At 59.6% G+C, this 27934-nt stretch overlaps 2 protein-coding genes across 2 annotated transcripts in view; one reads left to right on the top strand and one right to left on the bottom strand.

Annotated features, from left to right (window-relative positions):
- Positions 1-7162: 7162 nt before the first annotated feature.
- Positions 7163-15979, top strand: LOC135182801 (cholesterol side-chain cleavage enzyme, mitochondrial). The gene is made up of 9 exons (XM_064157255.1): positions 7163-7410; positions 7893-8048; positions 10240-10439; positions 12317-12520; positions 13651-13811; positions 13923-14089; positions 14220-14298; positions 14457-14648; positions 15469-15979. The coding sequence occupies exons 1-9, from the start codon at positions 7166-7168 to the stop codon at positions 15589-15591; spliced, it is 1527 nt and encodes a 508-aa protein (XP_064013325.1). The 5' UTR covers positions 7163-7165; the 3' UTR covers positions 15592-15979.
- Positions 15952-27934, bottom strand: part of CCDC33 (coiled-coil domain containing 33) — an 83351-nt gene continuing 71368 nt past the window's right edge. Inside the window, exons 14-23 of the mRNA XM_064158175.1 lie at positions 21679-21785; positions 20552-20585; positions 18694-18889; positions 18516-18604; positions 18177-18335; positions 17946-18018; positions 17125-17246; positions 16804-16887; positions 16562-16657; positions 15952-16082 (exon numbers count right to left, since the gene is read on the bottom strand). Coding sequence (XP_064014245.1) covers positions 16029-16082; positions 16562-16657; positions 16804-16887; positions 17125-17246; positions 17946-18018; positions 18177-18335; positions 18516-18604; positions 18694-18889; positions 20552-20585; positions 21679-21785 — 1014 coding nt within the window. The 3' untranslated portion in view covers positions 15952-16028. The remainder of the gene's footprint in view (positions 16083-16561; positions 16658-16803; positions 16888-17124; positions 17247-17945; positions 18019-18176; positions 18336-18515; positions 18605-18693; positions 18890-20551; positions 20586-21678; positions 21786-27934) is intronic.

Below are 27934 nucleotides of genomic sequence, written 5' to 3'. Positions count from 1 at the left end.
ATCCCAGGCTCATCCTGGCCTTTCTGAGCTGCAGTGAGAGTTGAAACCAGCTCAGTCACATTCCTACTGCTGTGGGTGTCCTGTCCACCCCCACCCCACGCAGCCAGGGTCACTGCCCACTTCCCTTGGGCAACCAAGCTCTCACCTGCCTTAGCTGCCTGAAACCATGGCACTCACCCAGCTGCTTCACCCCTCCCTTCCCTTCCTCCCACCTGATCTTTCCAGCTAGGATGTGCTGCCCTGAAGCTGTTTCCCTCTTTCCCTTGAGGATCTCAGGATTTATACAGAACCATGGAATGGTTTCGGTTGGAAGGGACCTCAGAGATCATCCAACTCCCAGGGACACCTCCCACTGGCACAGCTTGCTCAGGGCTTCATCCCAGCCAGTCCTGAGCACCTCCAGGGAGGTTGTGGAGCACAGAATCACCCAATGTGATCAAAGATCCAGGCCCCTCATCACCTCTGCAGCCCTTTCCAGTCCCCTCATCACCTCTGCAGCTCTTTCCAGTCCTCTCATCACCTCTGCAGCCTCCTTTGCAGTCCTCTCATCACCTCTGCAGCCCTTTCCAGTCCCCTCATCACCTCTGCAGCTCTTTCCAGTCCTCTCATCACCTCTGCAGCCTCCTTTCCAGTCCTCTCATCACCTCTGCAGCCCTTTCCAGTCCCCTCATCACCTCTGCAGCCCTTTCCAGTCCCCTCATCACCTCTGCAGCCTCCTTTGCAGTCCTCTCATCACCTCTGCAGCCCTTTCCAGTCCTCTCATCACCTCTGCAGCCCTTTCCAGCCCTCTCATCACCTCTGCAGCACTTTCCAGTCCCCTCATCACCTCTGCAGCCTCCTTTCCAGCCCTCTCATCACCTCTGCAGCCCTTTCCAGTCCTCTCATCACCTCTGCAGCCCTTTCCAGTCCCCTCATCACCTCTGCAGCCCCTCTGTAGAGGCCTGGGCTGTCCCCTTCCTCAAGTTTGTGCTTGGGACTAGAACAGGTCCCTCAAAGCCTCATCCAAGCTGGTCCTGAACACCTCCAGGGAGGTTGTGGAGCACAGAATCACCCAATGTGATCAAAGATCACATTGGGTGATTCTGTGCTCCACAACCTCCCTGGGAAACCTGTGCCAGGGTCTCACCACCCTCAACCTGTGCCAATCTCTCACCACCCACAACCTGTGTTCCTGTGGATGCCATGAGGTTGGCCTGGGCACAGCTCTGCAGCCTGTGCAGGTCCCTCTGGATGGATCCCTGCCCTCTAGCAAGTCACCTGTGCCACACAGCTTGGTGCCAGCTGCAGACTTGCTGGGGGTGCACTGGATTTAGGCAGCCCTGGACAAGTGTCTGGACTGGCCAAGGCAGTGTGGGTGATGCTGTAGCAGGCAGGCTGGGGCCAGCAGTGGCCAGTGCTGTAAGTGGGAAATGCAATCACTTACTGGAAATGAGATGACCCAGGAGATGCAGGAGGAAGTTAGACATGGGATGAGCCACTCTGCCTTCCTCTTACGTGCCCACATTCCTCTTCCTCCCAGCCACATGCAACAAAAGGTTTTCCTCTCCAGCTAGGAGTTTCCACCTCGAGCTTCCCCAGGGGTGATCATGACCAAAGAATGAGTCCCATCAGGATGAGTTACCTCATCCCAGCTCCATGGAGACCCCCCAAAAAGCAGGCAGCAGCAGCAGTTTTAAGACCAGGCTTTGAGCAAGCTGGGCTCTAGAGAGATGTCTCTGCCCTTGGCAGGGGGGTTGGAACTGGATGAGCTTGAAGGTCCCTTTCAACCCAATCTGTTCTCTCCCCCTGCCCTCACTCCAACCTTTCAGGGAGCTGTAGAGAGCAACATGTGCTGGGGCATCCCCTTCTGTCTGCTCCCAGGGGGAAAACCTCCAGCAAGGCTCATCCCTGGCTGTGAGCTGTTAGGAAACCAAAATATGATGAAAGTGAGGTTTCTCCTCTCCCCTCCACGGCCTAGATTAGATCACAGCAAGGAGGTGGGGGTGGGGAATGTGTTTCTGGGCAGGAGTTTTGCTGCTGAACATTTCCCAACCACTTGCTTGTGGGCAAGGGCTGAAAGCTTGCAATGAGTGGTTCTGCTCAGGAGGAGAGCTGGGAAGACCCTGGGGTGAAATGACTGCAGAGAGCTAAAAAGCCTGCTGGGAAATAACCCAAACTCCCACTGCCTTCCCAAGGGATGGGTGGCAGCAGTGGGCAGCTGAGCAGTGTGGGTCTGTGTAGGGATGGATGGATGGATAGATAGATAGATGCATGCATGGATGGATGGAGAGATAGATGGATGGAGAGTTGGATGGATGGATAGATAGATAGATAGATAGATAGATAGATAGATAGATAGATAGATAGATAGATGCATGAATGGATGGATGGATAGATAGATAGATAGATGGATGGATGGATAGATGGATGGATGGATGGATAGATAAATAGATAGATGCATGGATGGATGAATTGATGGATGGACAGATGGATGCATGGATGGATAGATACATAGATAGATAGATGCATGGATGGATGGATAGATAGATGCATGCATGGATGGATAGATAGATAGATAGATAGATAGATAGATAGATAGATAGATAGATGTGTGGATGGATGGATAGATAGATGCATGGATGGATGAATTGATGGATGGATAGATGGATGGATGGATGGATGGATGGATGGATGGATGGATGGATAGATACATAGCTAGATAGATAGATAGATAGATAGATAGATAGATATATGCATGCATGGGTAGAGAGATGCATGGAAGGATGGATGGAGAGATAGATGCATGAATGGGTGGATTGATTGATAGATAGATAGATAGATAGATAGATAGATAGATAGATAGATAGATGCATGAATGGAGAGATAGAGAGAGAGAGAGATTAGATAGATGCATGCAGGGATGGGTAGATAGATAAATAGAAACATGCATGGATGGATGGATGGATGGATGGATGGATAGATGCATGGATGGATACATGCATGGGTGGATGGATGGAGAGATAGATGCATGGATGGAGAGATAGATAGATAGATAGATAGATAGATAGATAGATAGATAGATAGATGCACAGATGGATGGATGGATGGATAGATGCATGGATGGATGGATGGATGGATGGATGGATGGATGGATGGATAGAGGTCCCTTCCCACCTCAACCATTCTATGATTCTATGATCTCTGAGGGATGGAGATGCAGAAAGGATCAGCTGCTGCTCCAAAACCTCTCCCCCTCTGCTTGCCCACTGCCTCCTCAGCATCCCCAGCCCCAGGGATCACGGAGGGGGATCGTGCAGGGAGGGCTGGTTGGGGTTTTTTGTGCAGCTGGGGGGCTGGGTGGGGGTTTCCTGCCAGGGAGCAGAAAGCTGTGGAGTTTCTCGGCAGACCTCTCCGAGGTGAGATTGAATGGAAGGGGTGGGAGGAAAGGTGCGAAGGGGCAGGGCCATCAGTGAGGAAGACCAGGAAAGCCCCGAAGGTGGAAAGTGAAAGCTCGACTGCTGAAGTCACTCCCCCCCCCGTGTCATCAACGTGGGTGGCTCAAAGAGAAAGATCCCTGGGGAAGAGCACATCCCAAAACAGCAAGGGAAGCACCTGAGTCATGTGAGCCTTGGTGGGTGAGCTGCTGGGGGAGGGAGGGAGGGTGGGGGGGAAGGTAGTGCCTCCTGCCATCCGTGGGCCACCCACTTTGCTCAGCACGGCTGGAACCGGCAGCAAAAAGCTGTCGTGTCCCACTCCCCCCTCTCCCCCCCACTCGTGGTTTCTGCTGCCTGGGGAAAGAGTGATGCTGTGGGGTTTTAGCACCTTCTCCTGGCATCCCTCCCCCATTTGCTACCCCACTCAACCCCACTGGCTTCCTGTGCCCCCCCCAGTTTCCTCTGTGAGTGCTGCACCCAGGGGCTGTTGGAGGAAGGGCAAACCATCATCACCTTCCCTCCGTGCTGTGGGGGTGACAATGATGTTGGGGAGGTGATCTGAAAATATGGAGGCCTCTCTGAGGTGGGGGACCTGAAGGAAGAGGGTGAGGACCCCCTGGAGGATGGGGGTGGGAGTCTTTGGAGGTGCAGGGGTCAGGTGTGGGGTGATGGAGCTGCTCAGGCTTTGGGAATGTGGCGTTAAGAGGGGGAGCTGAGGTGACACTGGGTGGCTGTCCCCTCTTGGGAGTGGAGCTGGTGGCATGGTGACACAGCCATGTGTCCTCACAGTTGTGTTTTTAGGAGCACCAAGCTGGCCAGACTGCTCTGGGCTGGTCCCATTGACAAGGCTGGAGGGGAAGCAGCAGGTCCCACTCGGGACAGTGACAGTGAGGAGGTGAAGGACAGAAGGGTGTCACTGTGCCACCATGTCCCCAAGCTGCAGGGCTGCTTCGGGGTGCACACCAAACTGGAGAGTGCTCACCTGGCTGGGACAAGCCAGGCAGAGAGGGACAGAAGCACAGAATTGTTTGCCTGGAGTTGTTTGGCCACAACAACCCCAAGCAGCACTAGAGGCTGGGGCCAGAGGGGCTGAGAGCAGGCAGGCAGAGAGAGAGCTAGGGGTGCTGGCAGAGAGAAGCTGAACAGGGCAGGAGAGCCCTGCAGAGGGACCTGGCCAGGCTGCATGGGTGGGCAGAGGCCAAGGGGATGAGACTGAACAAGGCCAAGGGCAGGGTTGTGCACTTTGGCCACAACAACCCCAAGCAGCACTAGAGGCTGGGGCCAGAGGGGCTGAGAGCAGGCAGGCAGAGAGGGAGCTGGGGGTGGTGGCAGAGAGGAGCTGCAGAGGAGGCAGCAGTGCCCAGGTGGGCAGCAGAGCCAATGGCATCCTGGGCTGGCTCAGGAGCAGTGTGGGCAGCAGGACAAGGGAGGTTCTTGTGCCCCTGTGCTCAGCACTGCTCAGGCCACCCCTGCAGTGCTGTGTCCAGCTCTGGGCTCCTCCATTGCAGAGAGCTGCTGAGGTGCTGGAAGGTGTTTGGAGAAGGGCAGCAAGGCTGGGGAGGGGCCTGGAGCACAGCCCTGTGAGGAGAGGCTGAGGGAGCTGGGGGGGTGCAGCCTGCAGCAGAGGAGGCTCAGGGCAGAGCTCATTGCTGCCTGCAGCTGCCTGCAGGGAGGCTGTAGCCAGCTGGGGTTGGGCTCTGCTGCCAGGCAGCCAGCAGCAGCAGAAGGGGACCCAGGCTGAAGCTGTGGCAGGGCAGGTCTGGGCTGGCTGTGAGGAGGAAGTTCCTGGCAGAGAGAGTGACTGGCACTGGAATGGGCTGCCCAGGGAGGTGGTGGAGTGGCTGTGGCTGGAGGTGTTGCAGCCAAGCCTGGCTGGGGCACTTAGTGCCATGGTCTGGTTGGTTGGGCAGGGCTGGGTGCTAGGCTGGGCTGGCTGAGCTTGGAGCTCTCTGCCAACCTGCCTGATTCTGTGATTCTATGGTAGGTAGCTGGGACAGGACAGGACAGACAACATGGCTCAGGGGTAGCCAGGGACCGTGGGGCGGTGGGGGACAGACGAGGCGCCCTGAGAGGGGACAGGGACCTCGGGTAGGCGGGGAAAGCGACCATGGGTAGGAGGGGACAGAGCAGGTACCCTGAGAGGGGGCAGAAACCATAGGGCAAGCGTGGGGCAGACTTAGCAGGGGACAAGGTGCATGGGACAGGAGGGGACGGATGCCCTGGGCTGGGAGCGGGCAGCGATCGTGGCTCAGGAGGGGCCAGAGCCAGCTGCCTGGCAGGACAGAGGCACCGCGGCAGGAGAGGACAGGACGGCCCCAGTGCCCCGGCCGCAGCCAGGCTGCCGGTGCCGGGAGGGCGCAGCCGGTGCCGGGAGGACGCTGCCGGTGCCGGGAGGGCGCAGCCGGTGCCGGGAGGGCGCTGCCGGTGCCCGGAGGACGCAGCCGGTGCCGGGAGGACGCTGCCGGTGCCGGGAGGGCGCTGCCGGTGCCGGGAGGGCGCAGCCGATGCCGGGAGGACGCTGCCGGTGCCGGGAGGGAGCAGTCGGTGCCGGGAGGGCGCTGCCGGTGCCGGGAGGGAGCAGTCGGTGCCGGGAGGGCGCTGCCGGTGCCGGGAGGGCGCAGCCGGTGCCGGGAGGGCGCAGCCGGTGCCGGGAGGGCGCTGCCGGTGCCGGGAGGGCGCTGCCGGTGCCGGGAGGACGCAGCCGGTGCCCGGGAGGGCGCTGCCGGTGCCGGGAGGGCGCAGCCGGGCGGGTGGCGGCTCCCGGGCGCTGGCAGCGCGGATGGCACAAACGCGCCCTCTGGTGGCCATGGCTGGCGCAGCAGCCACTGCCCGGACCGCCTCCGCCTCTCCCTCCTGCCCATCGCTTTCCCGAGGAACGGGAAAACCTGGGAAAGGTTTAAAACCAGCACGGCCGTGGAGTCCTGTCCCCGCAAGGGACCATCCCGGTCACCCCAAGGAGAATCCTAAGGATCTGCTTCGGCACCTCAAGAGGCCCCAGGGATCCTCCAAACCAACCCCGGGGCCGCCCCAAAGAGATGCCCTGCAAAAGCCCGCGGACCTTCCAGTCCCTCACCTCGGCGTGAGTTCTCCCACGTCCCATCGCTCACTGATCACGAGTGGGTGCTGCTGGGCTTGGGGACAAGGGAAGGTGTTTGCCACCACGCGTGGGGGGGGCCTCTGTCCTTAGCTCACATGCCCCCCCAAGAGCCTCTGCCTCCTACAGGGATGCGTATTCAGCAGGCAGCCTGGGAAGGAGTAGACCTGCAACTTCCAGCACTCTCTGCGCTGGGGAGGGCAGACATGAGACCTCCCCCCCCCCCCGGTGATGGCCAGGCAGCCCTTAACGCCTGTGGTGACCCATCAGGCCTGAGCTTTACTTCCCACCCCCTTTCTCTTCACCCTTTTTACTCGGCAGACAAACCGTTTGCCCCCCGGCTACAAACCAAGCGCTTCGGGTGCTTGCCGCAGCCCCTGCTTTTACCGGGGCCACACAAACCACCTGCCAGCCTCCCCTTCTGCTCACCCCCTGCCCCTCCACACCACCCCACCACCACCACCGGGCTGAGAAGGGACGATGCTCTGCCAACCCTTTTCTGCTGCCCCATAGCCCAGTTTCAGCCTCGGCAGCCTGGCCCCGGCCCTGGGCCGGCCGTGACTCATCGGGAGGCGGGCGAGAGGCTCTCTCCTTGAGCGAGGCCAGCCGAGGGATAAGAGCGAGGCCACTCTCAACTCCCTCTCCATCACCCGCTCCCATGCTGGCCCGGGCTGTGCCCAAGCCAGGAGCCTTGCTGGGCTGTCTCTCTGCCCAAGCCGGGGGATGCCGCCGGGTTGGGAGGGTTGCCACTCCCATCCCGCCGACTCCTCGACCCTTCGACCAGGTGCCCGGTGACTGGAGAGCAGGTTGGCTCAACCTCTACCGCTTCTGGCAGGAGGGTGGCTTCCACAACGTCCACCACATCATGGCACGCAAGTTCCAGCAGTTTGGCCCCATTTACAGGTGAGGTGGCAGCCCTGGCACACCCCCCACCCCCTTCCCTGCCCTGCACCCCAGCTCCAGGCAGCCTGCTGCTCTTTCCTAGCCCTGTTCTGGGGCAAGCGAGCTGCTGGAGGAGCTCAGCTTGCTGCTGTGTGCCAAAGCAGGCTTGGGTGCTTGGGGGAGACCCACTCGTGCCTTTGGGATGCTGAGAAGTGGGGGTTGTGGGGCTGGAGAGGGGCTCTGCCCCCTCCCATGGTCTCTGAAGGTCTGGAGCTGCCACCAGCCAGGCACAGGGGGTCCATATCCAACCCCTGCCCAGCACTGAACCTTGGGGATCCTGAACGAGAACCATAGGCTGAATTTTGGGGGGGAGGGAGGGGGGAAGGTGGTATCTGGGGGGTGCTGGGAGGAGATGGTTGATCCGGAGAGGTGAAGGGTTGTGGGAGGGCTGTGGGTGTGGGGGAGGTCAGGGTGCAGGGCTTCTCCTCCTCCATACCCGACAGGGAGAAGCTGGGTGTCTACGACAGCGTCAACATCATCAGCCCCCGGGACGCTGCTACCCTCTTCCAGGCAGAGGGGGCGCTGCCGGAGCGCTTCAGCGTCCCCCCCTGGGTGGCTTACCGGGACTATCGCAACAAGCCCTACGGGGTGCTCCTCAAGTGAGTTTGGGCTCGGGGAAGGGGGTGGATGGGGTGGAGAGAGGAGACACACCTCAAAACAGGGCTGCCAGGTGTTACCTTGAGAGACCTGATCTAATGTGAGGTGTCCCTGCCTCAAAATAGGGCTGCCAGGTGTTACCTGTGGCACAGGTTGCCCAGGGAGGTTGTGGCTGCTCCCTCCCTGGAGCTGTTCAAGGACAGGTTGGATGAGGTCTTGAGAGACCTGATCTAGTGTGAGGTGTCCCTGCCTCAAAATAGGGCTGCCAGGTGTTACCTTGAGAGACTTGATCTAGTGTGAGGTGTCCCTGCCTCAAAATAGGGCTGCCAGGTGTTTCCTTGAGTGACCTGATCTAGTGTGAGGTGTCCCTGCCTCAAAATAGGGCTGCCAGGTGTTACCTGTGGCACAGGTTGAGAGGATGAGGAGGAATGGCTTTGAACTGGCAGAGGGGAGGATTAAACTGGATGCTAGGAAAGGATTCTTTGCAGTGAGGGTGGTGAGAGACTGGCACAGGTTGCCCAGAGAGGTTGTGGCTGCTCCCTCCCTGGAGCTGTTCAAGGCCAGGTTGGATGAGGTCTTGAGTGACCTGATCTAGTGTGAGGTGTCCCTGCCTCAAAATAGGGCTGCCAGGTGTAAATTGAGTGACCTGATCTAATGTGAGGTGTCCCTGCCTCAAAATAGGGCTGCCAGGTGTTACCCGTGGCACAGGTTGAGAGGATGAGGAGGAATGGGTTTGAACTGGCAGAGAGGAGGATTAAACTGGATGTTAGGGAAGGGTTCTTTGCAGTGAGGGTGGTGAGACACTGGCACAGGTTGCCCAGGGAGGCTGTGGCTGCTCCCACCCTGGAGCTGTTCAAGGCCAGATTGGATGAGGTCTTGAGTGACCTGTTCTAGTGGGAGGTGTCCCTGCCTATGGCACAGGGGGATTGGAGCTGGATGATCCCCGAGGTCACTTCCAGCCCTGCTTCTATGAACCAGTGAATTGTCTTCTGCCCATCACCAGCTCCTCACCCACCCTACCCAACAAGGGATGCTGGCTTGGAGCAAGCAATAGGCCAAGCTACATGCTGAAAGCCACAGAATGGCTGGAAGCTGGCCAGGGGGACAGTGGAGGGGCCAGGGCACAGTGGTGCTGCTGTGCTTGCAGCCATGTGCCACGTGGCCCTGTGCCATCTCCCAGGAAGACAGGGTGGGAGCTGGGGGGTGGGGGATGGAGAAGGACCTGGCTTCTGATGTCAGCAGCTTCATAGAATCATAGAATTAGGCAGGTTGGCAGAGAGCTCCAAGCTCAGCCAGCCCAACCTAGCACCCAGCCCTGCCCAACCAACCAGACCATGGCACTAAGTGCCCCAGCCAGGCTTGGCTGCAACACCTCCAGCCACAGCCACTCCACCACCTCCCTGGGCAGCCCATTCCAATGCCAATCACTCTCTCTGCCAGCAACTTCCTCCTCACATCCAGCCTGTACTTTCCCCTGCAGAACTTGAGATTGTGTCCCCTTGTTCTATTGCTGCTTGCCTGGCAGCAGAGCCCAACCCCACCTGGCTACAGCCTCCCTGCAGGCAGCTGCAGGCAGCAATGAGCTCTGCCCTGAGCCTCCTCTGCTGCAGGCTGCACCCCCCCAGCCCCCTCAGCCTCTCCTCACAGGGCTGTGCTCCAGGCCCCTCCCCAGCCTTGCTGCCCTTCTCCAAACACCTTCCAGCACCTCAGCAGCTCTCTGCAATGGAGGAGCCCAGCACTGGACACAGCACTGCAGGGGTGGCCTGAGCAGTGCTGAGCACAGAGGCACAAGAACCTCCCTTGTCCTGCTGCCCACACTGCTCCTGAGCCAGCCCAGGATGCCATTGGCTCTGCTGCCCACCTGGGCACTGCTGCCTCCTCTGCAGCTCCTCTCTCACAGCACCCCCAGCTGCCTCTCTGCCTGCCTGCTCTCAGACACTCTGGCCCCAGCCTCTAGTGCTGCTTGGGGTTGTTGTGGCCAAAGTGCACAACTCTGCCCTTGGCCTTGTTCAGTCTCATCCCCTTGGCCTCTGCCCACCCATGCAGCCTGGCCAGGTCCCTCTGCAGGGCTCTGCTCCCCTCCAACAGCTCCACAGCTGCTCCTAGCTTGGTGCCATCTGCAACCTGACTGCTGCTGCACTCCATCCCCTGCTCCAGCTCATCCCTAAAGACACTGATTTCGCTGCCCTGCAGGACGGGGGAGGCCTGGCGCTCGGACCGCCTGCTGCTGAACAGGGAGGTGCTGTCCCCGCGGGTGGTGGAGGGCTTCGTGCCCCTGCTGAGCCAGGTGGGCGAGGAGTTCGTGCGGCGGGCGCGGGCGCAGGCGGAGAAGAGCGGCAGGCAGCGCTGGACGGCAGACTTCACCCACGAGCTCTTCCGCTTCGCCCTCGAGTGTGAGCATCCAGGGGGTTGGGAGGAGGAGAGGGGAAAGGCAAAGAGCTGGGTGTGGGTGTGTGCCACCCCCAAATTGCCCCTTTGTGCCCCCTTCCCCCCCAAGCTCCGTGGCGGGTGCCATGCCCCGCTTGCGCACAGTCGTGGAACGGTCTGGGTTGGAAGGGACCTCCCAAAGGTCACCCAGCCCAACACCTCCCCACTCTGAACTCATCAGAGGCATCTGCAGCTAGATCAGGTTGCTCAGAGCCTTGAGCATCTCTGGGGATGAGGCCTCAACCACCTCCCTGGGCAACCTGCTGCGGTGTTCCACCACCTTGCTGGCGCAGAGCTTGCGCCTCGCACCCGGTCTGAATCTGCTCTGCTCTGGTTTGAAGCCACTGTCCTTGGGAAAGAGTCTCTCTCTCTCTCTCTCTCCACCTTTGTCCTCAGGGGTGGGCAAATGAGCTTCTCACCCAAAGCCATAGGGGCTAGAGGAAGGTCTTCTCTCCAGACACGTAGAGAACCACTCAGCGCTGTTGGTACCCTTCTACTCCCTGCTCTACCCCACCTGGAGTAATGAGCCCAGTTCTGGAGCTCCTTATTGCAGGAAAGATGTGGAGGTGCTGGAAGGTGTCCAGAGAAGGGCCACGAGGATGAGCAGAGAGATGGAGATACTCTGCTGTGAGGACAGGCTGAAAGAGTTGGGGCTGCTCAGACTGGAGAGACCTGATTGTGGCCTTCTAGTATCTGAAAGCTGGAGAGGGACTTTTTAGGGCATCAGGTAGGGATAGGACTGGGGGGAATGGAGCACAGCTACAAGTGGGGACATTCAGGTTGGATGTTAGGAAGAAGTTCTTCAGCATGAGGGTGGTGAGACACTGGCACAGGTTGACCAGGTGCAAGCCTCATCCTTGGAGGTGTTTAAGGCCAGGATGGATGTGGCTCTGAGCAACCTGATCTGGTGTGAAGTGTCCCTGCCTCAAAATAGAGCTGCCAGGTGTTACCTGTGGCTCAGGTTGAGAGGATGAGGAGGAATGGGTTTGAACTGGCAGAGGGGAGATTGAAAGTGGATGTTAGGAAAGGATTCTTTGCAGTGAGGGTGGTGAGAGACTGGCACAGGTTGCCCAGGGAGGTTGTGGCTGCTCCCTCCCTGGAGCTGTTCAAGGCCAGGTTGGATGAGGTCTTGAGTGACCTGATCTAGTGTGAGGTGTCCCTGCCTCAAAATAGAGCTGCCAGGTGTTACTTGTGGCACAGATTGACAGGATGAGGAGGAATGGGTTTGAACTGGCAGAGGGGAGGATTAAAGTGGATGTTAGGAAAGGATTCTTTGCAGTGAGGGTGGTGAGAGACTGGCACAGGTTGCCCAGGGAGGCTGTGGCTGCTCCCTCCCTGGAGCTGTTCAAGGCCAGATTGGACGAGGTCTTGAGTGACCTGATCTAGTGGGAGGTGTCCCTGCCTCAAAATAGGGCTGCCAGGTGTTAACTGTGGCACAGGTTGCCCAGGGTGGTTTTGGCTACTCCCTCCCTGGAGCTGTTCAAGGCCAGGTTGGACGAGGTCTTGAGTGACCTGATCTAGTGGGAGGTGTCCCTGCCTCAAAATAGGGCTGCCAGGTGTTACCTTGAGTGACCTGTTCTAGTGGGAGGTGTCCCTGCCTATGATGATCCCCGAGGTCCCTTCCAGCCCTGCTTCTATGAACCAGTGAATTACCTTCTGCCCATCACCAGCTCCTCACCCACCCTACCCAACAAAGGATGCTGGCTTGGAGCAAGCAATAGCCCAAGCTACCTGCTGAAAGCCAGGGAAAGGCTGGGAGCTGGCCAGGGGGACAGCGGAGGGGCCAGGGCACAGTGTCCCCCCCTGGCCAGCCTGCCCCTCAGCGGTGCTGCCGTGCTTGCAGCTGTGTGCCACGTGCTGTACGGGCAGCGCCTGGGGCTGCTGCAGGACTTCGTGGAGCCCGAGGCTCAGCGCTTCATCGACGCCGTCAGCCTCATGTTCCACACCACCTCCCCCATGCTCTACCTGCCGCCCGCCCTCCTGCGCCGCCTCAACGCCAAGGCCTGGCGGGACCACGTCTGGGCATGGGATGCCATCTTCTCCCAGGGTGAGTGCTCCTCCTGCCCACACCTCGGGAAGCTTGGGGGGCTGCGTCCAGTGCTGGGCTCCTGCATTGCAGAGAGATGCTGAGGTGCTGGGAGGTGTTGAGAGAAGGGCAGCAAGGCTGGGGAGGGGCCTGGAGCACAGCCCTGTGAGGAGAGGCTGAGGGAGCTGGGGGGGTGCAGCCTGCAGCAGAGGAGGCTCAGGGCAGAGCTCATTGCTGCCTGCAGCTGCCTGCAGGGAGGCTGTAGCCAGCTGGGGTTGGGCTCTGCTGCCAGGCAGCCAGCAGCAGCAGAAGGGGACCCAGGCTGAAGCTGTGGCAGGGCAGGTCTGGGCTGGATGTTAGGAGGAAGTTGCTGGCAGAGAGAGTGATTGGCACTGGAATGGGCTGCCCAGGGAGGTGGTGGAGTGGCTGTGGCTGGAGGTGTTGCAGCCAAGCCTGGCTGGGGCACTTAGTGCCATGGTGTGGTTGGTTGGGCAGGGCTGGGTGCTAGGTTGGGCTGGCTGAGCCTGGAGCTCTCTTCCAACCTGCTTGAGTCTATGACTGGCCAGGGCTGGGTGCTAGGTTGGGCTGGCTGAGCTTGGAGCTCTCTTCCAACCTTCTTGAGTCTATGATTCTATGAAGATTCCATAGTGCAGCTTTGTCTCACCAGTGTGGAGACCTTCTCCTGAGTCCTACCACCCAGCACCTTGCCACCAAGGCCAGGAGGGCTGGAGCTTGTGGGATGGAGTAGTGTGGAACCATCCAGCAGTGGTGCTGAGCAGTGCCAGCAAGGCCAGGAGGGCTGGAGCTTGCGGGATGGAGTAGTGAGGAACCATCCAGCAGTGGTGCTGAGCATCCCATGGAGAGAAGCAGCTCTCCCAGAGGGGCTTGTGGCCTCAGAGAGCTTTTGGCACCCAGAACACTCCTTGTGCGCTGTGTTCCCCTCCTGGGGCTCTCCCCTCCTCCCTTCTCTGTGCCCGCCCAGCTGATGCTGGGTCCTGCAGCAGGCGCTGCAGGGGCAGCTCCCACGGAAAAGCCACCGGCGCCACCGGCGTGGGGAACAAAGACGTCCTAAAGCGCCACACCTGGTGCCTTCCTCCTCCACCTCTTCCCCGGGGGAGGAAGACCACACCACCTCTCCCTGGTCTATTCAGCCGACAAATGCATCCAGAACGTCTACCGCGACCTGCGGCTGCAGCGCAAGAGCGCCACGGGGTACATGGGCATCCTCTGCAGCCTCATCGTCCAGGACAAGCTGCCTTTGGATGACATCAAGGCCAGCGTCACCGAGATGATGGCAGGAGGGGTGGACACGGTAAGGAGCGGGCAGGGTGGCTGGGTATAGGGAGAAGAGCCTGGCTGGTGGCGAGCCTGCCTGGTGGTGAGCCTGCCTGGTGACCAGCCTGCCTCTGCTGCCCTGCCCCAGACCTCCATGACGCTGCAGTGGGCCATGTTCGAGCTGGCAAGGTCCCCAGGGGTGCAGGAGCAGCTGAGGGCAGAGATCTTGGCTGCCAAACGGGAGGCAGCAGGGGACAGGGTGAAGATGCTGAAAAGCAGCCGGCTGCTCAAAGCTGCCATCAAGGAGACGCTCAGGTGAGCAGGAACAACCCCAGCCCCTTCCCCTCCCCCAAATCGTTGGCCACGCAGGCTGTCCTCCCCACCCCCCGCCTCCCCCCGCCAAAATCAGCTGCGTGGGCTCTGTACAACCCCCTCTCCCCGCCAGGCTGCACCCCGTGGCAGTGACCCTGCAGAGATACACCACGCAAGAGGTCATCCTCCAGGACTACCGCATCCCCCCCAAGGTGAGCGGCGGCTCCCTCCTCAGCCCAGCCTGGCTTTTGCCTGGCTGGAGGTGGGACCTGGAGGCGCAGAGGAGTGAGATGGGAGGAGGAGGAGCAGCCGCGGGGCTGGATGCCCATCCCTGCATCCCTCCTACCCCGGGGTTGGTCCTTCCCTACAGACGCTGGTGCAGGTCGGTCTCTACGCCATGGGCAGGGATGCTGAGGTCTTCCCCAAGCCAGAGCAGTTCATCCCCCAGCGCTGGTTGGCAGATGGCCCCAAACACTTCAAGGGGTTGGGCTTTGGCTTTGGACCTCGCCAGTGCTTGGGGCGTCGGATTGCCGAGCTGGAGATGCAGCTCTTCCTCATGCAGGTGGGAATCTGGGGAGCTGGAGGGGGAAATCTGGGGACTCGGGGTTGGGAGAGACTGGGGAGGTGCCAATTCCAGGGGGTGGCACCTCTAGGGGGTGGTAGCTCTGAGTGTTTACCGTCCATGGAAGAAAGGGAGCTGGGGGTGCTGGCAGAGAGGAGCTGCAGAGGAGGCAGCAGTGCCCAGGTGGGCAGCAGAGCCAATGGCATCCTGGGCTGGCTCAGGAGCAGTGTGGGCAGCAGGACAAGGGAGGTTCTTGTGCCCCTGTGCCCAGCACTGCTCAGGCCACCCCTGCAGTGCTGTGTCCAGCTCTGGGCTCCTCCATTGCAGAGAGCTGTTGAGGTGCTGGAAGGTGTTTGGAGAAGGGCAGCAAGGCTGGGGAGGGGCCTGGAGCACAGCCCTGTGAGGAGAGGCTGAGGGAGCTGGGGGGGTGCAGCCTGCAGCAGAGGAGGCTCAGGGCAGAGCTGATTGCTGCCTGCAGCTGCCTGCAGGGAGGCTGTAGCCAGCTGGGGTTGGGCTCTGCTGCCAGGCAGCCAGCAGCAGAAGAAGGGGACCCAGGCTGAAGCTGTGGCAGGGCAGGTCTGGGCTGGCTGTGAGGAGGAAGTTGCTGGCAGAGAGAGTGATTGGCACTGGAATGGACTGCCCAGGGAGGTGGTGGAGTGGCTGTGGCTGGAGGTGTTGCAGCCAAGCCTGGCTGGGGCACTTAGTGCCATGGTCTGGTTGGTTGGGCAGGGCTGGGTGCTAGGCTGGGCTGGCTGAGCTTGGAGCTCTCTGCCAACCTGCTTGATTCTATGACCTGCTTTTTCTTTCTCCTCTGTCCCAGATCCTGGAGAACTTCAAGATTGAAACCATGAGAGCAGTGGAAGTGGGGACCAAGTTTGATCTGATCCTGATCCCTGACAAACCAATCTACTTGACCTTACGGCCGCTCCAGCCCCAGGCTTGAGGAGAGTGACCCCCCCCCCAGCTCCCAGATGCTCCCAGTTTGGAGGCCATCCCCACAGCAACTCAACAAGGCTCTGCTGGCTCCTGTGGCCCCCTGGGGATGTGATTTTGGGGACAGCTGGGAGGCTTTCAGGGCCACAACCTTGGCTTGGTGCATCCCTGCCTTGGCTCAAGGCTGCGCTTTACGCCACGGAGGGAGAGATAAGCTGGAGCAAGCCCTGGCCCTGCCATCAGCCCTGGAGCCACCAAGGCTTGGTGAGTGGGTGGGTGCTGCTTGGAGGTCCCCAAGGACCATGGTGATGCTCCTCTGTTGCCTTCTCATGCTTTGCTTTGCCTCTGATTCACTCTGGAATTCCAGCAGGTGGAAAAGCATCAGCTCCTGTTTGCCAGCCTGAGGTGTCCTGGTCTCTTTCACCCCGTGGTGGGGGGTGGGGGGGGTTAAAGCAGGGGGGGTAGGAGCTGGGGTCTTCTTGGGGAGGTCATGGACAGGTTCTGGTGGACAACAGGAAAGAAAATCACAGAAGAGATTGGGTTGGAAAGGCCCTTAAAGATCATCCAGTTCCACTCCCCCCTCCAACACGCACCCTGCCGTGGGCAGGGACATCTCCCACTAGAGCAGGTTGCTCAAAGGGCCTTGTCCAACCTGACCTTGACCACCTCCAGGTAGGGACCATCCACAACCTCCCTGAAAGGTCTGAGGGGAGTGGAAATGTATCCTGAGATGTTTTTTTTTTGGGGGGGAGGGGAGGGCTCCTTCAGCCCTCAGGACCACTCTACCCTCTCCCTTCTTGCCCAGGATCCTGCAGGGATACCAAGGCGTGGAGGTGGGGGCTGATCTCCCCCCCAACACCTTCCTAGGTGCAGAGGGGTAGCTCTGAGCCCCTCTCCTCCTCTGCTGTCCCCACACATCCGATGCCAGCCCCCTCTCCCCCCCCATAAAGGGTGTCCCTGGTGCCCCCCGGGGTGCTCACCAAGGTGGGGGCACGATGGAAGCCGTGTTCCTGCTCCAGCAGACGGGTGCCAAGCTCCTGCTTCTCCTGTCCCCACCTCCTCGCTGCCTTCTCCAGCTGGGCAGGCCCAAACCAGCTTGCTTTAGGTCCAAGGTGTGTGTGTGGGGGGGCCAATGGTGACCACCCCCTCCCACCCAGTTTCAGCTTGACGTCCTCCCCCCTCCCCCCCCTCCCACCCATCAAAGGGAGAGGACAACACCCACCTGCCTCTCCAGCGCTCGCCCACGGGCTTGTGCCTCCTCCAGCCTGAGCAGCAGAGACAACTTCTCCACCCCCCCAAAAGCATCCTGGGGGCCATGAGGTGAGCAGGAGCTGGGAAACACTGGCAGAAAACACCCCCAAAACCTCCTCCTCTCCCCCACCCCCACCCCCACTTCCCACCCACCACTCCCAGGGTGGAGATGCCACCAGTGTGCCCGGTTATAGGCAGTGCTGCTTTCTGGGGGTGCCATGGCTCTGCCTCCCCCCTCCCCCCCCCCATCCCCCAGTGGCAGCTCTCTGTGCCCCCCCTCCCCTGATCTCACCGGCAAGGCTGGAGGCTGTTGGGAGATGTGGGCTGAGGGCTGGGGGGCTCTGGCCAGCTCCTCTCGCAGCCTGCGGTTCTCTGCCAGCAGCGTGGTGTACACCTCCCTGGGGAGAGCTTTGCCTGGGGGGGGTTGGAGAGAGCCTCACCTGGGGGTGGGGGTGGTCACTGTCCTACACACGCCCCCCTCTGTGCAGGGATGGGGTCTAGGAGCAAGCCCACACCTCCCCCACGCCCAGAGGTGGGGGGGTCCCCTCCTCTCTCCTTTCCTGTCCTCTCCTGTCTTCTCCTCTCCTCCCCTTTCCTCTCCCCTTCCCTCCTATCTTCTCCTCTCCCCTTCCCTCCTCTCTTCTCCTCTCCCCTTCCCTCCTCTCTTCTCCTCTCCCCTTCCCTCCTCTCCCCTTCCCTCCTCTCTCCTCTCCTCTCCTCTCCTCTCCTCTCCTCTCCTCTCCTCTCCTCTCCTCTCCTCTCCTCTCCTCTCCTCTCCTCTCCTCTCCTCTCCTCTCCTCTCCTCTCCTCTCCTCTCCTCTCCTCTCCTCTCCTCTCCTCTCCTCTCCTCTCCTCTCCTCTCCTCTCCTCTCCTCTCCTCTCCTCTCCTCTCCTCTCCTCTCCTCTCCTCTCCTCTCCTCTCCTCTCCTCTCCTCTCCTCTCCTCTCCTCTCCTCCCCTCCCCTCCCTTCCCCTCCCCATCCATGCATCCCCCCCCCCAGACCTCCTGACGATGTAAATGGCCACAAGGGGATGGCCTCCAGGACCGCCCAGCAGCTGTGTATGAGTCCCACTAGCCCCGGGGTGGGGGGTCCCTATCTGCACTTGCACCTACCCTCTGGCTTCTCAGTGCTTCTGCCCACCCTGGAGAGCTTCTCCCGCAGCACCTGCTCCATCATCTGGATCACCTGAGCAGAGTTGTCCCCATGTCCCCTCCCTGCCGCATCTCTCCAGCCCCCAGTGGTCCTGCAGCACTCAGGACAGGGCTGGGATGGGCTCAGAGGCTCCCACCTGCAGAGCCACCCGAGCTGTCCTCCTCAGCCCAACCTCAGGCTCCTCAACTCACCTTCTCCTGCTGCCTCACCGTCTGCTCCAAGCCCTCGGTCCTGGCCGCCCGCTCCTGGCACCTCCTCAGCGCTGCTCGCTGCTGCTGCTGCCGCTGGGCTCTCTGCTGCTGCCGCTGGGCTCTCTGCAGCAGCACCAGCTCCTTCTCCCGGTCGTTCCTCTAGGAGGAGAGGATGGAGAAAAGCCTCCAAGCACCTTTGTGCTGAGCCTCAAGCCTTGAGGCAACAAGGGGAGGGCGCAGAGAGCCTCGCAGGGAGGCTCTCCCAACACCTGCTTGGGCTAGGGAGGTGCTGGGCTGCTCTGGCTGCTCCTCCACCTCCTCTCCCGTGGGTGTCCCTACCCGGATCAGTTCGTTCTGCAGCTGCTGGACTCGGTCCTTCAGCCTCCTCAGCTCTGCCGTGCTGGCCACCAGCTTGTGCTTGAGGCTAGCTGCAACAGCCCATGCCAACAGCCCATGCCGACGTCCCCAGCTGTGCCAGCCCCAGGGCTCCTCCGCCTCCCCCTTGCCCACCACTCACCCAGCCTGTCCAGCAGCTCCTCCCGGGTCATGACGTCCAGGTCGGTGTCGTGGAGCAGAGCCTGGCCCAGCTCCTGCTGCCCGGCCAGGCTGTGCCGCAGCTGCCTGTTCTCCACCTCCAGGCTGGCGGCTCGGCGGCGCAGGGACAGCAGGTCCCCTGCCATCCTCTTCAGCGCCACCCGGTAGCTGCTCGCCCCCTGCCAGCCCAGAGCAGAGCTGCCGGCAGCCTGCTGCCAGCCAGCCTCCTGCCCAGCACCGGCAGCTTCGCTTGGAGGGTTAGAGCCACCCTGGAAGAGCTAAGCAGCAGCCAGATACTCCCCTGTGCTTGCAGCCATGCAGCCAGCCAGCCTTCCATCCCTCTCCTCTCCTCTCCTCTCCTCTCCTCTCCTCTCCTCTCCTCTCCTCTCCTCTCCTCTCCTCTCCTCTCCTCTCCTCTCCTCTCCTCTCCTCTCCTCTCCTCTCCTCTCCTCTCCTCTCCTCTCCTCTCCTCTCCTCTCCATCACTTCTCTTCTCCATCCTTCCCTTCCCTTCTCTTCCATTTTCTTCCCTTCCCTTACCCCTTCCCTTCCACCTTCTCCCTTCCCTTCCCTTCCCTTCCCTTCCCTTCCCTTCCCTTCCCTTCCCTTCCCTTCCCTTCCCTTCCTTCCCTTCCCTTCCCTTCCCTTCCCTTCCCTTCCCTTCCCTTCCCTTCCCTTCCCTTCCCTTCCCTTCCCTTCCCTTCCCTTCCCTTCCCTTCCCTTCCCTTCCCTTCCCTTCCCTTCCCTTCCCTTCCCTTCCCTTCCCTTCCCTTCCCTTCCCTTCCCTTCCCTTCCCTTCCCTTCCCTTCCCTTCCCTTCCCTTCCCTTCCCTTCCCTTCCCTTCCCTTCCCTTCCCTTCCCTTCCCCCTTCCTTTCCCCTTTGCTCTTCCTTTGCCTCTTCCCTTCCCTATTAATCCATCTTTCAATCCTCTTCTCTTCTCTTCTCTTCTCTTCTCTTCTCTTCTCTTCTCTTCTCTTCTCTTCTCTTCTCTTCTCTTCTCTTCTCTTCTCTTCTCTTCTCTTTCCACCCATCCCTCCCTCCCTCTCTCCCTCCTTCTCTTCTCCAACCTTCAACCCTTCTCTCCTCTCCCTCCAAACCTCCTTCTCCTCCCCACCCACCCCCTCTCTCCCTCCACACGAGGGACTCCCTCCCCAACCACTTCCCCATCTCTTCCTAGTGCCCCCTTGGGGGAAACCCAACCCTGCCTGGGACAGGAGGTGGAGCAGTGCCAGATCTGGGGGGGGTCAGGCTCAAGCTCTGATCTTTGCAGGCCTTTGCAGGTCTTTAGAAGGAGGGAGGTGATGAAGGAGAGGGGAAGGATGAGGACTTGATAGGATGAGTCTGGAGTTTGCTAGCACCTTGGGAACACCCTGGGAGTGCTGCTGGGGGAGGCAACAACTCCCTGAGGCTTTGCTGGCCTTCCTGGCTCCCTCCTGCCAGGCTGGGCTGTGGGAAGGATCCAGCAGGAGGACCTTGGCTGGAGGGAACTGCATCCTCCCCCTCCCCCCAACCCAGGTCCCCTGGCCCCAAGCTCCCAGCCTTGGAGCTGGCCTTGGGCAGAAGGTGCAGCAGCAACAGGCAGCCTTGGGGAAGGGGGACAAGGAGAGGGGAGGAGGGGTGGCAGATGGAGCCAGAGGCTCAGCTCCATCCTCCCCATCTGCCCCAGAGCTGCACTTGGTTCACACCCAAGCTAGAGCTCCCTCCAGGCAAACTCAAGGGCTGCCCCCCCCTGCAGAGAGGTCACTCTCTGGCAGTGCAGAGCTGACCCCACCTTGGGGTCACTGCTGTCCCTTCCCAGAGCCCCCAGTGACCTCTATTCCCTCCATCTACCCAGCACTCACTGGCTCCTGGTGATCCCCTGTGGTGTCCTGGGACCTGTGGAGCAGAAAGTGAGGGGACACCTTTGGCCAGCTGCTCCCACCCAGAGCAAAGCACCAGCAAAGACTTGGCCAAGGAACCCTCAGCAGGAGAGGGGGACCTGTTTGGGGTACCCAGGAGCAAGGCAAATGCTGATGGAGGTCAGAGGATCACAGAATCACAGAAGGGCTTGGGCTGGAGGGGACCTTAGAGATCATCCAGTCCCAGCCTCCCTGCCATGGGCAGGGACAGCTTCCACTAGACCAGGCTGGTCAAGGCCACATCCAACCTGGTCTTGAAGACCTCCCAGGGATGGGGATGCCTTTGTCACCATCTGCTACAACAAACTCCTGGCACAGCTGCAGCTCCTGGCTTGGACAGAGTCACTCTGCTATGGGTCAAGAACTGGCTGGAGAGAGTGGTGGTGAATGGAGCCACATCCAGCTGGCAGCTGGCACCAGTGCTGTGCCCCAGGGAGCAGTGCTGGGCACAGTCCTGTTCAACATCTTTAGTGATGCTCTGGAGCAGAGGATTGAGTCCAGCAGCAGTCAGTTTGCAGATGACACCAAGCTAGGAGCAGCTGTGGAGCTGTTGGAGGGTAGCAGAGCCCTGCAGAGGGACCTGGCCAGGCTGCATGGGTGGGCAGAGGCCAAGGGGATGAGACTGAACAAGGCCAAGGGCAGGTTCTGCACTTTGGCCACAACAACCCCAAGCAGCACTAGAGGCTGGGGCCAGAGTGGCTGAGAGCAGGCAGGCAGAGAGGGAGCTGAGGGTGCTGGCAGAGAGAGTGATTGGCATTGGAATGGGCTGCCCAGGGAGGTGGTGGAGTGGCTGTGCCTGGAGGTGTTGCAGCCAAGCCTGGCTGGGGCACTTAGTGCCATGGTGTGGTTGGTTGGGCAGGGCTGGGTGCTAGGCTGGGCTGGCTGAGCTTGGAGCTCTCTTCCAGCCTGCTTGATTCTATGGTTCTAGGCAGGAAAAGTGGCAGTCAGGAGGAGATGAGGAAGGTCACCAGCAAAGAGGCAGGAGGATAAGCTGGTGAGGAAAGTATGAGGAGAATGAAGGAAGAAACTCCCCAAGAGAGGATGAGGAGGGGCACAAGTGGTCACTGTACCTCTGCTCCTCCAGTGGTGCTCCCATCTCCTGTGTGAAGGGCTCCTGTCCAGGCAGGATGCTGGCCATGGCGTCAGCTGCTGGCAGGGACACATCATCCTGGTGGAGCTGGCAGGAGACATCAGGAGAATAAGGAGCAGGCTGGGGAGCATGAACCTCTTTCAGCCCTTTCCTCACAGCCAGGATCAGCTCTGCTGGGTTTGACCTGGAGGAAAACACTTTTGCCATCATTGCTCTGGGGTAGAGCCCCAGCCCTGTCCCCACCAAGGCTCTATCACAGCCCATTCCAATGCCAATCACTCTCTCTGCCAACAACTTCCTCCTCATATCCAGCCCAGACCTCCCCTGGCACAGCTTAGGGCTGTGTCCCCTTCTTCTGTTGCTGCTTGCCTGGCAGCAGAGCCCAACCCTCCCCTCCTGGCTGAGCCCTTGGGAAGAAATTTGGCTATGACCAAAACCAACCCAAACTGGCTGCTGCCCCACTGGGCCCTCAGATCCTCTTGGTGACACTGGGGACGTGGTGATGCCCCCAAACCCACCTTCAGCCCTCCCCAGCACTCACAGTGGAGGAGAAAGGTCTGTAGTAGAGCATTAGCCCTGCTCCAGCAGCCAGCTCTGCCCTCCCTGGGTTGCCAGGCTCTTCCTGCCCCAAACAAACACCCCAGCAGCTCTGCCACCCCTGCCCACACAGCCTGTCCCCTTGCCACCACCCAAGGGAGGACTTACAGCCATGCCAGGGGGTTGGAGCTTTAGGAGAAGCTGCTTTTCCCAAGCCCTTTGTGCTGGCCGAGGGATTTAGGTGGCAGGGGAGCTCCTGCAGCCTGGCATGCCAGAGGCTGTTGCTACAACACAGCCTTGCTCTTAGCAACTGCTCCCTGTGGCAGCTCAGGGCTCCACATCACACACTGCACTCTGTGGCATCCCAGAGTGGGTGGGATGGGAGAGACCTCTGGAGCTCAGCCACTCCAACCCCCCCCCCCTTGCTAAAGCAGGGCACCCACAGCAGCTTGCCCAGTGCCACAGTGGCCAGGTGGGGTTGGAAGGGACCTCCAGAGCTCAGCCAGTCCAAATCCCCTCCTGGGCACCCACAGCAGCTTGCCCAGTGCCACAGTGGCCAGGTGAGGGTTGGAAGCTCTCCAGAGAAGGAGACTCCACAACCTCTCTGGGCACACTGCTGGCTCACACTGAGTTGCTTTTGTCTGCATTACAGCCCCCAGGTTCCTTTCTCTGCCACCTGGCACACTGCTGGCTCACACTGAGTTGCTTTTGTCTGCATTACAGCCCCCAGGTCCCTTTCTCTGCCACCTGGGCACACTGCTGGCTCACACTGAGTTGCTTTTGTCTGCATTACAGCCCCCAGGTCCCTTTCTCTGCCACCTGGGCACACTGCTGGCTCACACTGAGTTGGTTTTGTCTGCATTACAGCCCCCAGGTCCCTCTCTCTGCCACCTGGGCACACTGCTGGCTCACACTGAGTTGATTTTGTCTGTATTACAGCCCCCAGGTCCCTTTCTCTGCCACCTGGGCACACTGCTGGCTCACACTGAGTTGGTTTTGTCTGCATTACAGCCCCCAGGTCCCTCTCTCTGCCACCTGGGCACACTGCTGGCTCACATTGAGTTGTTTTTTCTCTGCATCACAACCCCCAGGTCCCTTTCTGCCAGCAGCTTTCCAGCCACACTGCCCCAAGCCTGTAGCACTGCCTGGGGTTGTTGTGACCCAAATGCAGGACCTGGCACTTGGCCTTGTTGGAGCTCAATCTGTTAAGGTTGCCACATCCATCCAAGCTATCCAAATCCCTCTCCAGAGCCTCCCTACCCTCACTGCAGACCAACACTGCCACCCAACTTGGTGTCACCTGCCAGCTGACTGCTGACACACTCCAGCTCTTCATCCAGGTCACCAAGAAAGATGTTAAGCAGAAAGCTTTGTGCCTCTCCCCCACCTCCTGCAGCCTCCTCTCCTTGGGTGTTTGTCAGGGACCAGAGAGGCCTGTGTAAGCTGCTGGAATCCATTCCCCTACCTCATCCCTCCCCCTTCTTTTGCCATCAATTTTTCATCAAAGGGTTGGCTTGGGAAGCCCTGCAATTATCTGCCCCATCAATAATGCACAGGCTTGGCTCAGCCAGCCTGCCCAGCTGCTGGGTTCAACCCACAGCTCAGCCCACACCTGCAAGAGGCTTCACAACTCCATCCCTGACCTTTATTCCCAACTTTTGTTTTTTTACTCCCAACCTTTATTCCCAACCTGGGCACTCCTCAGCCACCACCTAGCAGCAGGCAGCATCACCCTGGATGGAGCCAGGGATACATTAAAGGTGACTCAAGCCTTACTTCTTCCCTTTGCACCTCCTATCTCATATCCACATGGAGTCAGCTGCATCTCTCCTTCCCTCAGGGGTCTGGGATGAAAGGTTGGGAATCAGTTGCCTGAGCAGATGGAAGCTTTGAAGCCTTCCCCACTTCAGCTGTCATTTCCAAGCCTCTGAAGCTTCCTTTTGCCTCTTAGAGCCTTTCATGATCCTCCCTCTCCTCCCTTATGTTTGCTTAAACCGAGTTTGGGGCTTTTTTTTCACCCCCCCCTCCCCTCTTCCTATTTACTTAACAAATTGCTCCCAGACTCTTTGATGTCTCCTTTTAGCTGGAATCAATTCAGCAGCGTGGAGCAAAGCCAAGCAGCTGGCAATAAAACCCTGCAAGAGGCAAAGATCCCCCCCCCACCTTAAAACAAGCTCTGTCTCCTCATGGCACCCCCAACCCCCCCATTCCTAGCTGGAGAAGAGACAGGAGTAGCCCCTGGAATGTGGCTGAGGACTGGATGGATTCACTTCACTTGTGAGCACTGAGGAATTCCAGCCTGTGGCTGTGCTCCAGCTGCTGCTGCTGCTGCTGCAGCATCACCTCCTCCCTATGGCCCTTGGAGGAGCAGGGAGCTCAATGCCTTAATGTTCCTGAAGCTGGGATGAGCTCAGCTTTACAAGGCAGGCAGAGAAGCAGCAGCTTAGGAGGATCACAGGGAGGAGGGGAGGGAAAATCCTGTTTTCCCCTTCTTTCCTGTGCTAAATCCATCAGGAGAGAAGGGAGTGTTGGCTTCACTTGTTCTGCCTGCTGGCACCCTGGGGAAGAGGAACCACACAGGATCACACCTCCTGGGGAGCAAACTGGGACCCAACCCCAACCCAGTGCTCCTCCTTGGGCACAAACTGGGATTCCATGCCAATATCTCTCCCTGGGGCAGGAATTGGTACCCAACCCCATCCCAATATCCATCCCTGGGGCACGAATTGGTATCCAGCCCCATCCCAATATCCATCCCTGGGGCACGAATTGGTACCCAACCCCATCCCAATATCCATCCCTGGGGCACAAATTGGTATCCAACCCCATCCCAATATCCATCCCTGGGGCACGAATTGGTATCCAACCCCATCCCAATATCCATACCTGGGGCATGAATTGGTATCCAACCCCATCCCAATGCCACTCCCTGGGCACAAACTGGTACCCAACTCCATCCCAATGCCACTCCCTGGACACAAACTGGTACCCAACCCCATCCCAGTGCCACTCCCTGGGCAGAAACTGGGACCAAACTCCATCCCAATGCCACTCCCTGGACACAAACTGGTACCCAACTCCATCTCAATGCCTCTCTCTGGGCACAAACTGAGACCCATCTCCTTCCTTGGGCTGTTTGGGTGGATTTGTCAGTGGGGCAAAAGTTTAAGGCTCTCTAAAAGTACAATCAAAGCATTTCCCTGGGGATCTCTGCTACCCCTGAGGCTGTTACAGATACCCTGTGGGGCACCAGGAAGCTTTTCAGCCCCTCACACCTCCAACAGCCAAGGAGAAGGCAGCAAAGAGAGAGGTTTTGATCTGGCAAAAGCAAGGCTGAACTCCCTCCCTGTACATCAAGGATGGAGAGAAGGCAGAGGAAGGGGAGTTGGGGGTGGAGGAGGTGGTGGTGGTGGTGTTATGCTTGGTGGGGGGGGTGGGTGGGAGGGGGCCCTGTATATTAGCCAAAGCATTACAATTCACTTGGAGAGTTAATTGGATTGCATTGAGAAGCTCTTCATGTCAGCTGAGCTGGTGTTAATAGAGACACCAAACCTCCTGTCCCCTTCCAAAGCAAGGGGGAGGCTTGTAGGAAGGGGTGAGGATTGAGGTGGTGGGGAGGGTTGGGGAGGGGTGGTGGTGATTACCATCTCTATCCAGCTCCCCCAGCCCAGCTGCTGCCTGCTGATAGCAATGAAAGCTGCTGGGTGACACTGGGTGACTCAGGGAGGGAAGATGCTGGCTGGAGAGCTGACTGCTCCTCAGCTTTCCCCTCCTGCCTGCCTGCTTCTTCAAGATAAGGCTGAAGAAAGCAGCCCTGGCACTAGGCAGGGGCTGCTGAGGCTCCTCTGCGAGTAGCTGCTGGATTGGTTTGCTCAAAGAGGAAGAAGAAAGAGTTAAAGAGAGGCAGGAAGAGGGAGAGAGATAGAGAAAGGAAGAGGGAGAGGGAGAGAGAAACCCAGCAGCTAGAAAGAGAAAGAAAAAGGAGCTAAAGAGAGAGGGAGAGAGAGAGGAAGAGAGAGAGGGAGAGAGAAACCCAGCAGCTAGAAAGAGAAAGAAAAAGGAGCTAAAGAGAGAGAGAGAGGGAGAGGAAGAGGAAGAGAGAGAAGAAGAGAGAGAGGAAGAGAGAGAGAAACCCAGCATCTAGAAAGAGAAAGAAAAAAGAGCTAAAGAGAGAGGGAGAGAGGATGAGAGAGAGAGGGAAGGAGAGAGAGAGGGGGAGAGAGAAAGAGAAAAGGGGAGCACCTAGAACCAGGCAGCATAGGCTGCTCTCAGCACACACCACCCTCAGCATCTCCTCCTGAGCACACATCACACTCAGCATCTCCTCCTGGGCCATCCTGAGCACACACCACCCTCAGCATCTCCTTCTGAGCACACAACAGGGGTGAGCAGCATCAGCATCCCCCTGGGCAGGGGTGAGCAGCATCCTACCGGGCAGAGGAGAGCAGCATCCCCCTGGGCAGAGGTGAGCAGCATCCCTCTGGGCAGAGGTGAGCAGCATCCCTCTGGGCAGAGGAGAGCAGCAGCCCCCTGGGCAGGGGTGAGCAGCATCCCTCTGGGCAGAGGTGAGCAGCATCCCTCTGGGCAGAGGAGAGCAGCAGCCCCCTGGGCAGAGGTGAGCAGCATCCCCCTGGGCAGAGGTGAGCAGCATCCCTCTGGGCAGAGGTGAGCAGCATCCCTCTGGGCAGAGGTGAGCAGCATCCCTCTGGGCAGGGGTGAGCAGCATCCCTCTGGGCAGAGGAGAGCAGCAGCCCCCTGGGCAGGGGTGAGCAGCATCCCCCTGGGCAGGGGTGAGCAGCATCCTACTGGGCAGAGGTGAGCAGCATCCCCCTGGGCAGGGGTGAGCAGTATCCTACCAGGCAGAGGTGAGCAGCATCCCTCTGGGCAGGGGTGAGCAGTATCCTACCGGGCAGAGGAGAGCAGCATCCCCCTGGGCAGGGGTGAGCAGCATCCTACCGGGCAGAGGTGAGCATGTCCCTTGCCGAATCCGCAGCTCCGTGCACGGCTTAGCAGCCGGCGCGGCTGACGCTAGATGGGGCTGGAGCCGCGCACCGGGACCGCAGCGCGGAGAGCTGGACCGCAGCGATCGGGCGGCACCTTCGGCCCTCTCAGCATCCTCAAGCCTGCAGCTGCGGCACCACTTGCATTCCCCTCTCCCTTTATATCCTCCTCCTCTCTCACATTCCCCTCTCCTCTTGCAGCACCCTTCGTCCTTGCATCTTCCTCACTCCCTGCAACAGCCTCTCCTCTTGCATCGCTGTCTCAGCAGCCTTTCCCCTAGCAGCACTCTCATGTCTTACCCTTGGTCATTGCAGCCTCTTCAGCCCTTGCAGCACTCTTCCTTCCCTCTCAGCATCCTCTTGCTTGCAGCACTCTTAATCTTCCTATCTCACTCTCCCCTTTCATTCCCCTCTCCCCTTTGCAGCATCCTCTCCCCTTGCAGCATCCTCACTCCTTGCAGTACTCTCACCCCTTGCAGCACCCTCACTCCTTGCAGCATTCTCTCCCCTTTCAGCATCCTCTCCCCTTGCAGTTTCCTCTCCCCTTTCAGCACCCTCACTCCTTGCAGCTTCCTCTCCCCTCGCAGCACCCTCACCCCTCGCAGCACCCTCACCCCTTGCAGCTTCCTCTCCCCTTTCAGCATCCTCTCCCCTTGCAGCACCCTCATTCTTTGCACCCTCTCCCCTCACTGCACCCTC

Source organism: Pogoniulus pusillus, chromosome 17 (assembly GCF_015220805.1).
Source record: "Pogoniulus pusillus isolate bPogPus1 chromosome 17, bPogPus1.pri, whole genome shotgun sequence".
Classification (NCBI taxonomy): Eukaryota; Metazoa; Chordata; class Aves; order Piciformes; family Lybiidae; genus Pogoniulus; species Pogoniulus pusillus.
Note: the sequence above shows the minus strand (reverse complement) of the source record. Positions and strands in the feature narration are given on the sequence as shown.

Coding starts and splice junctions, on each gene's coding strand:
- LOC135182801 (XM_064157255.1), top strand. CDS start 7,166: ATGCTGGCCCGGGCTGTGCCCAAGCCAGGAGCCTTGCTGGGCTGTCTC. Junction 10,440..12,316: donor CTTCCGCTTCGCCCTCGAGT/GTGAGCATCCAG, acceptor CCGTGCTTGCAG/CTGTGTGCCACGTGCTGTAC. Junction 14,649..15,468: donor TGCAGCTCTTCCTCATGCAG/GTGGGAATCTGG, acceptor CCTCTGTCCCAG/ATCCTGGAGAACTTCAAGAT.